This window comes from Hippocampus guttulatus, chromosome 15, assembly GCF_054856545.1.
Source record: "Hippocampus guttulatus isolate MCC_2025c chromosome 15, RoL_Hgut_1.0, whole genome shotgun sequence".
Lineage (NCBI taxonomy): Eukaryota > Metazoa > Chordata > Actinopteri > Syngnathiformes > Syngnathidae > Hippocampus > Hippocampus guttulatus.
Window position 1 is genome coordinate 14,594,441 of NC_141275.1, and position 15,279 is coordinate 14,609,719.

Below are 15,279 nucleotides of genomic sequence, written 5' to 3' on the forward strand. Positions count from 1 at the left end.
CTTAAAGGGTTAGAACAATGACGCACTGATGCTATTTGTTAGCCTGCCAATGACGTTTCCCATTAAGTGGTAGCATGCAGCTAGCACTGAAGGCTGAGCCATGTTGATGTTTTGAAAATGCGACAAATGTTCTCTTTCATTTTCAGTTTGACAACAAACTTCAACTGCAGGGAGTCACCGCTGTAGTGATTTTAAATTTAGTGTTCTTTCTTATACAGTATATTTTTGCAAAGCTGTTTCTGAGTAGGATAAAAGCTAAGGGTTGCTTTTTTTCAAGTACTTTTTTTTTTTTTTATGTTTTCGTGAGCATTCTGTGAAAAGTGACACGTGCTTAACAAATGTCCCTCACTTGATCGATTCCCGCCGGAGTCAGACATCCGAAGCATCCCTGGAATGCTGCTCCAGGTAACCGCCTGCTCCCCGTCGTCATAGCGATCGGCACGCTGAGTATCCTGGAGCGAGACAAGAACAACGGGTTGTGAGCGAAATGGAGGGCAGAGCGTCGCGTGCTAAGACAAGTTGTGGTCCCATTCTTCCAGTCTTGGCGCTTCACTTTCACATGGGATGCGGGTCAGGGTTCAGAGGTCAGGTCACAGGGTCCTTGTAATTAGTCTGTCTGCTCTGGACCATTTCTGACCTCTCACCCTGAACATCTTCAGACTGCAGAGTAGCTTCTAAATTCAGTTCTGGGGTTAATTATCAGGGTTGAAGGTAGACAGTGTAATCACTGTTGTAGCTCACTGTGGGGGGAAAAAAAAAATCAAAGCAACAAAATTCAATCCAATTTTGGGCAATTCATAAATATATTTTCCGTTTTGCTGTTGTGAAAATTGGCTTTCCCGCATTTCACAACAAAGAAATAAGTGTTTACTGAACTGTTGCGCCGTGTATTGGGCTCCCCAGGCCTTATTGAGAAGCCTTTGACAATAAAAGTATGTGTCGGAGAGGCACGTACAGTACAGTATTCCCAAAGCCTTTTGCAGACTTACGTAACTCCCATTACCACCTCCGTGTGAAAGCAGGTGATGAATATCGGGCCAGAGCATGACTTTTACCTCTTTCTCTCTAATATGCTGGAGGTCAGCTGGATGCTTCCTCAACTGCAAATAATGGAATACTGTACTCTTTCCTTACATTCCATTAAGCACTTTTAGACCTCCTTTCTCTTCAGCCTCCATTATTCATCATCTCTGCCTGAAAGACTATTTATAACAATTTTTAACGTCTGTCAGTCAGGCTGTAAAGCTGCTTCTCAACGATGCAAGGGGAGCATCAATGCAGGAGACCAAAGTGCTGACATTGTGGGAGCACAAAGGAATATAAATGGAAGCCCCTGTGGGTGAAATTCAGAGGACTTTGACGATTGGCAATCTCTCAACGATTCATCGATTATAAGTACTGATTCATTCTCTTAAAATTAGAATGTTTTTGTCTCCCACCGTTACGATTTCACTCTCGGAACATTAACGACGACCATAGTCGTCAACAAAATAATGTTGCAGGACTATGACTAAAAAAAAAAAAAAAACTATAAAAAAAAGGAGAGGAAAACAATCACATACACATGTAAATCCAGAAGTGAGTCGACCATGCACATGTGTGTGTGGTCACAGCAATAAGCAGCAGCATATTCCATTCCAGCATCCAAAAGATGCAATCATAAAATCATATTCATATTTCAGTAGCTCCATGCTCTCATCTGACAGCTCTGCGAGAGTGAAATGTTCATGAAATGTTTTCATCTGTGCGCAACAACCAACAGCCATGAATATTTTACACTGAATAATTGCCATCAATATTTGAGCATGAGTGTGTGTGTGTGCTGCATTTGAACTCACTGATTCTCTCTTGCTTTGCAAACAGCTTCATGCATTTGGATGGGGGGGGGGGGAGTATTTCTGTTCTCCATGATGTAACGGGGAGGCATCGGTCGAATGCTGTGAAGGTTAACACCACCCCCATCTAGTGGAAGATAGTCTATTGCAACACGTTTGAGTTGTAAAAACAAATAAAAGCTAAAAAGTCAGCCGTGACAATGAAATTTCGAAAGAGTACCCCAAGCAAGTGATGGTAAACAATGTGGGGCTTAAATTAATATGAAAAGAGAACCTGTCTCCATAAAAAGTCAATTCAAATAAAAGCTTTAATGTAGAACTCAGGTATTCAAGGGGAGTACGGACCAGGATCAACTGCAAAGAGCGAGTTACGTTGAGCCTTGCATGTCAGAAATTTACATTTTACAATTAAGAGGTGATTTCTTTCCATACCCTGTTGCGTCATGGCTAACGCTAGCATCGATGTTAGCCAAGAGGGGGAACGAGTCCATCGGTCTACAATTCCTCGAGTCCTTTTAGAGTAAACTAAAATAAGTTGGAACGTTGACCTCACTAGTCAAAATGGCTCATTTTGATTCTTCAATTTATGCCAGTTATTTTCTAAAGCGCGGCAGCGTTGCACCGTCGCAGCTGAAGCAAGGTATCACTGTTAGCCACTGAGCGGTTTATGTACTTTCGCTTCAAACGGCGGTTCTTTTTGTGGGGTAAACGACAAACAAAACGTAAACTACACGTTTTATACACAGACACGCATATACATAAATATATAAAAGATATTGTAGCTACACTGTTCATGTCGTCCTTACCTTGGTTCGCCATTGCCGCTTCCTATCAATATTAGGCTAAGGTAACTAACTACCAAGTACCTGATTGGTCCTTTCTGGGGGTGGTCAATTAAGGCTCAAATTGAATTACATTTATACATATTGCTTCACCATGGCCATCTCCCTCGAAAACAGGAGTGAAATGGTACCTGGATGCACACAGTAATAAAATTACATCAGCTGTTCATATTTGTTGGTCTTCAAAACAAAACTAACCTCACAAAGACAAAAACCAAGCATGAAGATGAACTCTTTATTTAATCTTTGTTGTCTGTCAGTTTACAACATGTGCACAACATCTTTTGGGGTCCAAGCAGACAATAGCATGTATGTAGGCTCATTAAATGGTCCAAAAAAAAAAATCACACCCAGTAGCTCAGTTGGTCATTTTAAGTGCATTAAGCTTCCATGGTTTCGCAGTGGTGTTTTTACTGGGTGATGCCAATGACGCCGCAAGCCAGACGTCCGCCGGCGTTACCCGTCTTTAAGCTCTCCTCGTTGTTACCTCTGCCCAAGTCGTCTGCCTTTTCGTGGATCTGAAACACAGGACATTTAACGCAAACTAAAATCAAGTTCTGCGCACCAACGCAGAGGGTAAGATTACTTACCACCATGGTTCTGCCAATAATTGAGTTTGGGCCAGTGAGGGAGATCACGCTGTCTGTGATGTCGATTTTGGCCACCTTATCAGCACCCGCGGTCACGTTGCCGAGGTCGCCGACATGCCTGTTCAAGCATTTTAAAAGACAAAACTCAGTGAACCCCTAATTGACAAAACAATTGCCAGATCGTCTAGCATGACTCATGGTGGCTGCCAGGAAAGCAGGTGACTGTTCAAAGACAAATCACCAAAAGGCAATCAGCAGAGGGCACAATACAACCACTTGCCGTCAAAAAAAATGAAAGCGGAAAAGGGAACCTAAACAAGAAGAGTGACGCTTCAAAAATCTCTCCGCAACCGATTCACAATATAATCAGAAAAGGGTACAGTTGTAACAGACCTGACGTGTCCTACTGGAGTCAGCTGCCAATTTAAAAAAAAAAAAAAAAAAAAACCTTAACTACTCAAGCAGAAGAAGAGAGACATGCGTAAAACCAGAAGAAATATTAATTTCAATCCTTTCCTTCAGTAGATAAAGTACAGCCTCTGAAACGTACATCAGTAAAACCATTTACAACACGTCATCCACAAACAGAAAAATGTGCCAATTCCAATTTGACAAAGCACAGAGTAGAAAGCACAGCAATAAAAAGGTGTCAGATTAATTAATACTCGACAGACTACTCAGGCACAGGAATAAAAGGATCGTTTCTGACTTGCTTCCCACCACTTAACACGACATACCTGTCTGGATCGTTCGGACCGGCGTGATTTTTCTGGAACGGATTGAAGTGAGGGCCAGCACTGATACACCCTGGACAAGAAAAACAAGCCGTGTACTCATGTGTCATTTTCTATAAAAAGGAGAACATGCATCCATTGTCCATTATCGCCGACCGTTCGTGTTGTCTCCAAAGGTGTGGACGTGGAAGCCATGCTCGCCTGGCGTGAGGCCATCGATTTGTCCCGTCAGCTTCACAGGGCTGGACTCGCTCTGACATTTCAAGAACAGCAGCAACACAAGACCCGTCAAGGCCAGATGACAAACCGCCCCGCCAAACAAAAACCTCCCAGTGAAGAGAATTTTGGAGGAGGGGAGAAAAAAAAACCCTAAAACTGGAAAAGCTTGATGTTTAGTTTTAAACACCAGCGGTCGATCAACCCGGTGTGACTGACAAGGTGTCAATCATTTGCTGCACACTTTGGTCATTAGCACCCACCGCAGCCTTTTGCACTGCTCAATCAGCTTTGATGACCATTTAAAAACAATAGTTAAAAACAAACAAAAAATAAACGTTCCATGTTTGCTGGGCAAGACGAGTAAACCAAAGCAACTCAAAAAGGAGCTTGGGTAACTGAAAGAACACATCACCGTTGTATCGAAACTATCGGCTTTTGCATCGATCCTATTGCCGTTCGCTGGTATAGCCTGTAAACAAGACGTCAGTATGAGCGATTAGAAACTGGCCGTGACTCAGCACTTTGTCTGTGCGAGGCACACCTAAAAACACTTTACTTTCCCTTACACTAAATGGGTGATCATTTATTTGGGGTAAAATGACGTTTTTAAGCGAAAACGCAACCAGTATGTCCGATTAATGCAACAGGCGAGGAGATGCCGGTCAATCATTAATCCTTCGGCGTGCAAAGGTTAAATGAAGCAAATTGATTTTTAAAAGTATACTACTGTACATACATTGCAATGTCCACGTTTAAAGCGTTCGACTGAAGGATAATTGCACATGTTGGGCAATGACGTCGTACTTTTTGCAAGGTAAAGATAAACTGAATTAACAGGCTGTGGGTTAGTAGAAGTCAACTTTTACTATATTTGACGGAAAGTGTTCGCTATGTGAAGTATTCAACTAGCAAAGTGTTACTGAACATAAACAAAGTAGCGTTAAAATGAATAACTGAGCTAGCTTAGCACAAGCTCCGACGCACCGCGAGCTTAACTTGAGCACGAAAAAATGGTCTTTTAACTTCCTGTAGCTGTCACGAGAATTACCTCCTGCTGGAAATACACAGTTCCGCTGGTTTCGCCGGTTCCTCTCAGCACACAAACGGCTTTAAGCGCCATTTTGTTCGAGATAGTTTGCTGCATGGCGATTCGAACGTCGGTGCAAACGAGTCAGGGCCAACTGCTACACTAACAGAGTCAACCAAGCTCAACTAGCAGCTCTGAATTGGGCGGGTGCTCCTGGCAGCCAATCAGCGGCAGACCACTGCCTCTCCTCCCATGTCTGATTGGCTGTTTTGTGTATATGCACATATAACCGGAAGCTAGTGACAGAATGTCAACATTTTATTTTAAATTATGATTTGAGAACAATTCAATTTACAGACACGAATATTGATGGAAACAAAGCATATAAAATGTCAAATTCAAATATAGAAATGCATACAGATTCACAAACTTCTTGAAACACGCCAGGCAGTCCTATGTGCTCGATAAAGTCAAATGCCTTGAAAATTAAATAGAAGTAGTCAAGAAGAGCTCAAACAAACCGAATGTTATTGGAAATATGTCTGCTGGGCATGAAGCCTGATTGTCTTTTACCTGTTACGGGATCTAATAGGCCTACCACTTTAACTCTCCTGGCTAATATGGAAGCAAACATTTTACACTTATTATTGACGGAGCATCAGTCAGTTCTTTGTACACATGAATTTACAAGTCATGCATTCTGTGTAGTTCATTAGTTTATTTACCAAAATACCCAATTAACCAACAAGGCAAAAAGCTGCAACAAAAGTTTTTTTTTTGTTGGGGGGGATACTGTGAGCCAATGCTTTGCTGTATTTTTATTATTATTATTTAATGTCATCTTAATTTTGTATTTCCAGAGTTCTTAATTGTGATCGTAATTAGTGATTCCCACAAGTTCCATAAAGGTTAAAAACAAACATACTGTATTCATAAACAATTACATGTCACAAATAAGTCCTTGAGGATGATACCAAATCAACCCGTGTTTTTGAAACATCATTCGCAGCTTGACAAAAATGGCCGATTTGGTACAAAAATAGTTTATTAAAAACATTTTTTGTGGCTGAAATGTTGAACACTTTACATCGATGTCTTTTTGAAGGGTTAACAAAGCCGTTCACATGGCCAAAGAGCTTAAAGCAAAAGTTACGATTCCTTCTGGGTCCTTCAAAGGCTGTGCTGTCGGTGGACAAATGAGGAGCATCGTCATGATAACGCCCAGCTAGTGACAGTGAAAAGCATATTTACAGTGGAGAGCCCGAGCTGTCAATTGACTCGATTTTCCTTCTGGATTCAAATGATTCAAGTAATGGGGCAGGTGTTACGGATGTTACAGTAGTTTGCCAATGCAAAACAAAAACAACAAAACAAACAAGGAAGTGTGAGGAAAAAAACTAAACAACAGCAACAACCTACTTTGGAAAAACTTGAGAATGACTGACAATTAGTTTGGAGTGCCTCAGGCATTGTTCGGATAATTAGGCAGATCAATTTTGTAGTATTAAAAATTACATAAGATGAAGAGACTGCAAATGTTCTGGGCATTCACATAAGAATTTACTTTCCACTCCAAGTAGGACTAATTTGTGAAACTTAAAATGTTGCATACGGTTTGACCCTCCCCTGCCCAACTTTTAGCCCCTTGTGGGGGAATTTTTTTTTTAAAAAGCTAGGCCAGCATAAGACATTTTTAAAAATATTGGCCCAAGATATTTCAGCTTTAAAATGGTTCACATTAACTCAAAACGTGCCAAATTAAAAAAATAATCCCCCAAATAAGACTGACAGGAAAAAATTACGCCAATTTTTATCACTTAAATTTTGTTTTCAAGATTTTTTTAAACTCAGTCAATAGGAGGGTCAAAAGTAAACACGCAAGCAAGGTGCTCTAAATGAATGCCACTTTGTACCCAAGAGGTGCACGAATCAATCAATTGATCAAGCTCCAATTGATTTAATCAACAATTTTGATGATTGATTGTTTCCGATAACTCGTTTAATATAAACTGTGCAAATCCTCAGCATTTCTCATCTGAACTATAAATATTCAGTTTTCTACAGTCCATGAAAGCAGTCTGATGATCTCTGTTCAATTACGACTTTTGCAAACATCTGATTTGACTTTGGATAACAATTTGACATTTTGGACTATTTTCTGACATTTTTTTAACCAAATCAGATGTGATGGAAATCCTATATTTTTTTTATCCGATTCAGTGATAAATTGACAAATAATATTGCGCTTAATCTAACTGTTAGTTGTAATCCTTACCCCCCTTACTAAAAAATAAAATAAAATAATAATAATAAGCAGATGATGAAGTAGCACTTGAAAATGTAATTTGGGATGGAGTGGCTGAAAAGCATGAAGTTTAAAAAAAATCTACAAACTTGATTAAATAGGTAAAAGCTGAAAGCAGCACAAGTAAAATGGCCATGCCGCATTCACACAATGTACAGGGAGGGAAACGAGGCAACATGTTCACTTGGCGCTCAAGTCACAGTTCACGTAGTTGCAGCTAGAGGGAGACAGAGCACCTGCTACGAGGTCGCTTCCTATTTGGCTTCGACAGAGGGCGGCGCTGCCTTGGAAGACTCAGCAGCGGGAGGTGCCGACCCGACAGTCTTTCGGGGCGCTTCGGCTGTTCCCGTGGCAACGGCGTCAAGGGTCCGGACCTTGTCCATTTTGTCCAGCTCAGCCAAGCGGTCGTCGCGATCCCACCGGCTGGCCCTCTCCCGTCGCTTAGGCCGCTCGCCTTCTTTCCCTTTCTCCTGGGCCTCTCTGCTGCCGTTCTCCCGGTCTCGCCAGTCCCGTCTGTCTCTGTCCCATCCGCCACCGTCCAGTCGGTCCCTGGCGTCCGAGCGGTCGCCGCCAAACGGGCGCCTCGTGGCGCCACCAAATCCCCGCTCTCTCTCCGGCTCCCGCTCCCTGAATCCGGAACGCTCGCCCCGAAAAGGGCGGCCGTCATCGTCCCCGGGCCTGATGAAAGGGGGACTCTGAAGGGCAGGACCCTGAGGGGGCGGACCTTGATGGGGGGGAACTTGAGGAGGTGGAACTTGAGGAGGCGGGCCTTGAGGCGGCGGGCCGTGAGGGGGCGGACCTTGAGGGGGTGGGCCGTGAGGTGGGAAGGGTGGCCTCATGCTGTGGAGCATCCCAAAGGCTCCTTTCGGCGGAGGGGTGTCGTGGCGCATCGGGGGAGGGTGCGACGTCCTGGGAACCATCTGAGGCGGGACAGGCGGCGGCGGCGGGAAACGCTGAACGTGCAGCAGAGGAGGGCCCGGGGGGCGCTGCAGCGGCATCATACCGGGCCGGGCCCCCAGCAAACCGCCTGGCTGGGGCTGGATGCTGAAGTTGGGAGCGTCCGGGACCTCCTCGTGCTTCCTGCTAACCAGAGGCATGTCGTCCCCTTTGGAGGGCGGCGGCGGCGGCGGCATGGAGAGAGGCATGGGCCCGGGCGGGGGGAAACCTGGGAGAGAGCTCGAGTTATTAGCCTGCCATTTTGTTTGAAAGCGAGCATTTATGAGTCACTCTAGCTATTTCCAGCAGTCCCTCAAAGACGACCTTGTCATTTGAGATTCTGTCCGAGTGTTGCCACATTTGTGCAACGCTTGAGCGCAACAAATTTTAATTTTTGTCTTTGCTCGTCGAGAGCGCATGTTGGTGAAGTTTGACGGTCAGACATGAAGCCAAACGTGTGAAAAAAATCAAAGGACAGTTTCACTTAGCAAGGTGAAATTTGGATCAACGGGCTGATTTTAAATCGTAATGAATCACAGCTCATGGCTTCAACTATTATGATCAAATATGAACACGTGAGAGTGCTGCAGGTGATACCTGGAGGCATCTGCATGGGGTTGAAGCCCGGTCTCATGAATGGCGGCGGGGGCATGCCGGGTGGGAAGGAAGGCGGCGGCATGCTCATGTTGGCGGGGAAGCCGGGCGGCGGCACCGAGCTCATGGCGAGCATCGGCGGAACCTGAAGAAAAACGCGCGCCGCTAAAGAGAAACTTTCAACAGATTTTCTATCCAAAGCGGCGAGACCGACAGATCACCTGCGTCGGATGAAGAGGAGTCAACACGTGGGCGTCCTCGGGCTGCTGTGACTCAGCACCGCCGTTGTGGGTGAGCTCCTGTGGGTTCTCCAGAGCTTTCTTCGCAGTCCTCCAATCTGCAAGCGACACAAAAGGACGCTTCGTTTAACAGGCGTGGAAAGCAAAGTATACTTGAGTGGCGCATTCGTGTGCTACCTGGCGCTAAAGTGTCCCCATCCAGGATTCCGCCTTCCTTCAGCTCCTCCAGCTGTTCCTCCCGGACTTTGGACCAGGGCAAGTAGGTGACGCCCAGCTCCACGTCCCAGAACTGCTTCAATTCAGCCTTGATGCCTTTGTTCAGAGCCCAAGCAATCTGTTGCCAGACCAAAAAAGAAATAATAATAATTTGGAGAAAAAAAAAACCACAATAAGAATTGATTCCACTTAAAATGAATGGTTGTTCTGAAAAAAACAACAACAACAAAAAAACACAAAACAACAAAGTACACTTTCCACACACTTCAGGAATTCTAATTGGTTATTTTTTTACTACTTAGTTTTCACTAAACCCATTGTAATATCTTTATAAAGATATCAGGCAAAAATGTTGAGATATTACATTTTAGCCACGTAGCACAGCCCTCGCCAGGGTTGAGGAGGCCGCTCGAAAGGCACTCCAGCGATTGTTCTTTTTCACCTTGATGGCTTTTTGGTTGACTTTGTAGGAGCCTCGACTGAGCTTCTGCAGGGCCCTGAAGGCGTCCTGCCGGTGGACCATGACGATGTAGGCGCACCCCCGCGGAGGGATCATCTACACAAGACGCACGTCATTGAGCTTTGCACCGCCCGCGGCGCCTTTTCAAGCAAATTCGCGTTTCTCGCGACTCACGTTGATGGACTCGATCTGCCCGAACTCCTCCAGCAAGCTCGCCACGTCTTGCTGCTGAGTCCTCTTGTCCAGCTGGCCCACCCATAAAGTCGTACTGCAGACTGAAGAGCGCGCAATCAAGTCCACTTCGCAGCCACAAAAAAAAAAAAATGGGAGAGCGCACCGAAAGGGCGAGGCACTCACTGCTCAGCGTCTCGCTCTTGGGCGGCGGGAGACCTTTTTGACGTCGCTCCCGATCACGTTCCCTTTCCCGGCGCTCCTGCGAGCGAGAGCGCGGGGAATGGTGGCGTCTGTCGCGGGAGCGGGAGCGCCGGTGGCGGGATCGCCTCCTTTTCGGGGACCTGGATGAGCAGATGCCATCAAAAATGGCTTCCTTACACGTTACGGCTGTCACGATTCTCCACATGTAACGTCATCTTGCGTCTGACTGGCGGACCAGCTCACGGCCGTTAGCAAACTGCAGTCGTTTGTTTACATTCAAAGTTAAGCTTGTTGGAAGTGACGCCGTGCAAGCCCTGATACTCGTCGGAGGTCAGTCGTGTTCCTCTCACTCATCATTCCGCATCATCCTCCACTGGCTTACCTGGAGCCCGATCGTGACGTTTGGCCATGCTTGCCGTCCCTCATGGAGGAACGGTCCGAATCGACCGTTGAATCCTAATAATGGCACCAAGAAGACATGGTTTTGTTTGGTCGTGAAGATTCCCCTCACCGCGGGAGGTCACCGCTCGTCCTCCGCTCGTCCTCCGCGTTACCTGCTGTTGCTGGGCCGAGTGAGGAGGAGGAGGAGGATAAACTCCCGGGAAGCCAGGATGTCCCGCGGGACCAGAGAAGGGCTGGCCCGGGACCACTTGCCCCATCTGAGGCGTCATCCCTTGGAAGCCTTGTCCCGGCATTAGACCGTAGGCCGGGAGCTGGCCGTTGGGAGGGAGAAGACCCTAAAGACGACAAATGACATTCTGTCACTTTACAAGTTGTTTGCTGGCTAAACGGGCTGCTGGTAAAAATCGCAAAAGGGCGGTTACTTTGCAGAACCATTTTGAAACGATTAACGCTTGAAAGTAAACAGCAGAGGGCACCACTCATTCAGGGTACTTGGCCGCCTAAACGGGCTGCTGCAGGAATAAAAACAAACTAAGCAGAGGCGAGTGGCCGTGTATGGTGCAGGATCATTTTGCAATTATTTCCGCATCTGAAAGCAGTCTGCCGATATGTCAGCAAAGTATTCAGTCGGAGGTGGGCAACGTTTGTCTCAAAACTTTTTTTTTTTTTGGTGGGGGTCAAAAATTGTTGCCTGTCCGTTTGGAGATGACTTCTGCAGAGAGCCATTCATTCGTTCTGCCTAAATAGGCAGCTCCACAAATCAAAGCGTAGGATCTACCTGCTGGGGGGGGTCCTGAGTCATGTTCATCATCGGTGGCTGGAAGGCTGGAGGCTGCTGCATACTGTCGCCATGACAACAACGACATCATCATCATCATTTGCTTCCTTTTTTTTTTTTGTGGTAACTTTACACCAAGACAAACGTGCTTCTGAGTTTGTAAATCAATATTCCAATCAAACAAGGCCTTACAAGGAGGTCTGCGAGACGTCATCCTTGGCGTCCTCTCCCGTTTCTGGCTCGTCGTCGTAGTCAAAACGATCCAACAAGGTCTACGGCGGTGGGTGGTTTGAATTTCAACACGCCGCTCGCAACTGTTCCGAAGGGTGCGGTCGCATTCTCGTGAAGCGCGCAAGGCTCACCTTGTCAAACGCCGTCCTCTGCTGGCCGGCCTGGAGCGCATGCGGCGGGAGGGCATCGCTGAAAACCGGGGCGACGCTCGGGGTGTCCGAGTGGGGGACGGGCGCAGGCTGAGGGGCGGGTTCCGCTTGAACGGGCTGCTGCTGGAAGTTCTGAAGCATCTGCTGCAGCTAATAAAATAAATCAAGTTTTTTCCATGATGCGTCAATTTCTTGAGATGCACCGGGGAGCGGAAATGGGTGCGAAAAAACGTCATTGTTTTGAAAAAGTCACATTTCCAAACGCACCTGCTGACCCTGCGTGGACTGGAAGAGCTGCGCCACGGCGGTGAAGGGGTCCTGTTTTTGCAGCGGGGCGCAGGGCGCCGCGGCAGAGTTCACCGTGTGGTCTTTGGTCGGGGTCAGCGGGGAGGAAGCTGCCCAGGGGAAAACATCAGATTACTCCTCATTCTTAGCTCGGCGCTACGTAGGAGCACAAGAACGGCGGCCGCGTGCGGTCGGCAATCACCCGGATCTTCGGCGCAAGGCGCGGCGTCGCTGCTGGCGCCGGCGGCCATGTCCAGGAGGGGCTGAATGACGTTGCTCTTGAAAACGCCGTTCTTCTGCCACAGGTTCAGCACACGTACCAGCTTACTCTGTCAACACGGCAGAGGAATGTCAAGTACGTTCAAACGACGACTGACATACGAGGATATGAACTAAAGAATGCTTCTCGAGAAGAACAAACCCAAAACCGGCAAGGCAAATTTCACTAACGCCTGCAGTGTCATCACATGAATTGGACTCTCGGTTGCTGGACTCCTGATTCTGATTCGAGCGCGTGTCCTACAGGTTCACCTACCTTTTTCCACCCTGCGCTGTGAATGTTGTTTGTTGACTTCATGAAAACCATCGAAACATCTAATTGATTTGTCTATTGAAGATCAAACACGTTCTTCATGAGAACTTGTTAAGCACCAACTATGCACAGATCTGGCCCTGGCTCTGAACGAGCACCAAGTTTTTTTGTGGAAAAGGGGAAAAAAAAAAAAGGTGTTTGCGTAGATGTTCTTACTCTGTCCTCCATGGGGCAGAGGCAGAGGTTCTCGAAGGTGGCCACAATGTTTTTGGTGAAGCGTGGCCCGAACACATCCTTGTCGGCGCCAAATTGGTGCCGTGACTGGCGGACGATGGAGTCCACTACGTACAGACCCGCCACCTTGTACTCGGACTTACACTGCACATGAAAAAAAAATACACATTTTTATTCTAATGATCATTATTCAAAGCTCGCTCCAATATTCTCATTTCATGGTCTTACCTTTTTAATGAACTTCTCCACAATCTGGACCACGTGCTTGTAAAGCTGTTCAAAGAAGTCATGTTGCAACATTTATTGTCCGTAATGTTGTATATTTTGAATCGCTTACGACCAGAAGTCCTTACTTTCATAGCCTTGATGGCAGACTTTGTGATGGAGATCATCTTGGCGCGAGAAATTGGCGGCTTAGAGTCCATCAAGGAGAATAACTACACCAGCAAACAAACAAACACTCAATTTATCAACGAGAGTGGGCTTCACGGGGTGGGGGGGGGGGGGGGGGGACACAGCTTGTGTGTAAGGACCTGCAACCAGGTTCTTTGTGAAGAGGTGACAAAGTGCCAGCTCTATCATTATGTTATAAAATCTTACAAACATGCAACCCGATGTCGGTACCTTACACACATGAAAGCAAGAGAGGAAAATGCCAGCTTTTGACACCATATTGGAAAAGTGCCCTCAGGCTCGCATTGCAGACGACACAGCTTACTTACGTTCTAGGTTTGGTCTTGTGACATTCGCAAGGCGAGCCCGAGGGCAGTTCCCATCAATTTCAGTCATTGCCATGACTGTGAAGTTTAACACCCCCCATTCTCGCTGGCTGTGCCCTTTGTGGTGAACGCATTTGTCACTGCCCCTGACACTCGTCTAGAAACACATTCAATTATCTCAACGTGGGAAGGGGCATCGGCTATGTGCAGAAAAGGACAGCGATCCACCGCGCCCTGCCCGAAAATGCTGGCTCGAGCGTTCCACGGCGCGAAAGGGGCAAACGTCGACGCGGCTCGTGACGCCAAAGCCCCGCCTCTTAACACTCTGGAGCAGGTTGACGTGACAACAAAGGTGGCGGACGGCGAGCTTGTGTGCGTGCTACGCGAAAAACTTCGGTTATTAAGTCCTCTACAGCAACATCTCCTGCTAACAAGATCACAGCTAAATCGTGATATTCAGTCACATCTTACCATGATCATAATCTTGAGTAACGTTGTAGTTGAGTGTTTGGTCATGCGAGCTAACGTGCTGTGAGGCAACGTTACCCCAACGGCCCCAGGGTTAGCACGCGAAACACAAATCGTTCCATGACAATGAAAAACCAAAACGTTTCGAAAATACACAAATGTATGGAGCAGCAAATGCTAAACGAGTGTTTAGAAATGTCCACAGTACGCGACGGCCAAAAGAGAGGCCCTCGCGTTGGGCCAAACACGGGTCCTCCGCGGGACCTCCAAGCGGCTAAAACGCCTCCAAAGTGCGCCGGGAAGGCGGCCTTACCTCCTGGTTGAAGGCGTTGACAGCGTCCATGGTGGTCCAGCGGCCCCACCCCGCAACGACGTCCCCCCTGTTCGCACCTGCTGCCCAAGACGTTTATTCCAGCGAGGGTTGGCACAACATGTCCGTCGCTCGTAGCTAAGCAGCTAGCCTAGCTTCGGAGCAGGTTAGCTGCGCGTGCGGGGTCGACGGGCACGGCAAAGCATGCTGGGAAGTCGCCGCTGTTGTTCCACTGATGACCAATGGGTGTCGGTGTTTCTTCCCAAATCGTTTTCCACAATGAAATCCCATTAATCCGTTCCACCCCCCACCCCCACAACAAAAATATCCGCGTTTTATTTGTTTGAAGAATAATGCACCCTACTGCATAAAAAAAACATAAAAAGGACAATCGACTGAAATAAAAATGTTATAACATGTAATTACTGTACATAGTACGCGAGTCTGCTTGTGACAGTCTGGATGTGGATTGTGGCCTATGGTAGCTTCTTCTGACTGTTTTCTCATCTACTCATCATGTATTTGTGTTTGTCTGTTTGTCCCACTCAGTTTGCTGAGAGCGACTTGGCTCTCCTTGCCCACACGCAAGAGCATGACAATTTAATTGCTCCATTTTTTTCCACTTTACTTGAACGGAGGTACTGTATATGTGAAATTCGCTTGTACCCTAATTTAGTAAAGTAGAAACCTGAAAAATGTTCCTGTATTCTCCTCAGAGTGTGAATTTTCTTCTCCTCAAAAATACATTTTAAACTTGTCATATAAATGTCTTCATTAATCCTCTTCTGTACATTTCTGT

The 15,279-nt window shown here is 46.5% G+C and overlaps 2 protein-coding genes across 2 annotated transcripts; both read right to left on the reverse strand.

Moving 5' to 3' along the window:
• Window positions 1–2,898: 2,898 nt before the first annotated feature.
• sod1 (superoxide dismutase 1, soluble) lies at window positions 2,899–5,437 on the reverse strand. Its single transcript, XM_086131197.1, has 5 exons — window positions 5,269–5,437; window positions 4,158–4,254; window positions 4,005–4,074; window positions 3,268–3,385; window positions 2,899–3,195 (listed from the first exon to the last, which is right to left on the reverse strand). The coding sequence occupies exons 1-5, from the start codon at window positions 5,362–5,364 to the stop codon at window positions 3,088–3,090; spliced, it is 489 nt and encodes a 162-aa protein (XP_085987323.1). The 5' UTR covers window positions 5,365–5,437; the 3' UTR covers window positions 2,899–3,087.
• An 837-nt stretch (window positions 5,438–6,274) lies between these two features.
• Window positions 6,275–14,688, reverse strand: scaf4a (SR-related CTD-associated factor 4a). The gene is made up of 18 exons (XM_086130798.1): window positions 14,484–14,688; window positions 13,337–13,420; window positions 13,212–13,256; window positions 12,966–13,127; window positions 12,420–12,546; window positions 12,200–12,327; window positions 11,915–12,082; window positions 11,745–11,824; window positions 11,553–11,616; window positions 10,927–11,109; window positions 10,755–10,828; window positions 10,355–10,512; window positions 10,172–10,272; window positions 9,980–10,093; window positions 9,499–9,655; window positions 9,304–9,419; window positions 9,086–9,227; window positions 6,275–8,717 (listed from the first exon to the last, which is right to left on the reverse strand). Exons 1-18 carry the CDS (start codon window positions 14,511–14,513, stop codon window positions 7,807–7,809), a joined length of 2,844 nt encoding a protein of 947 aa, XP_085986924.1. The 5' UTR covers window positions 14,514–14,688; the 3' UTR covers window positions 6,275–7,806.
• Window positions 14,689–15,279: the final 591 nt, after the last annotated feature.

What these genes read in the sequence shown, in the direction of transcription:
- sod1 (XM_086131197.1), bottom strand. Translation starts at nt 5,364, where the DNA reads ATGCAGCAAACTATCTCGAACAAAATGGCGCTTAAAGCCGTTTGTGTG. An exon ending in CTGTGTATTTCCAGCAGGAG is followed by an intron (nt 4,255 to 5,268) that starts GTAATTCTCGTG and finishes TTGAAATGTCAG; the next exon opens with AGCGAGTCCAGCCCTGTGAA. An exon ending in CTTTGGAGACAACACGAACG is followed by an intron (nt 4,075 to 4,157) that starts GTCGGCGATAAT and finishes TTTCTTGTCCAG; the next exon opens with GGTGTATCAGTGCTGGCCCT.
- scaf4a (XM_086130798.1), bottom strand. Translation starts at nt 14,513, where the DNA reads ATGGACGCTGTCAACGCCTTCAACCAGGAG. An exon ending in AGAGGACGGCGTTTGACAAG is followed by an intron (nt 11,825 to 11,914) that starts GTGAGCCTTGCG and finishes CCACCGCCGTAG; the next exon opens with ACCTTGTTGGATCGTTTTGA. An exon ending in CCCCATGCAGATGCCTCCAG is followed by an intron (nt 8,718 to 9,085) that starts GTATCACCTGCA and finishes GCTCTCTCCCAG; the next exon opens with GTTTCCCCCCGCCCGGGCCC.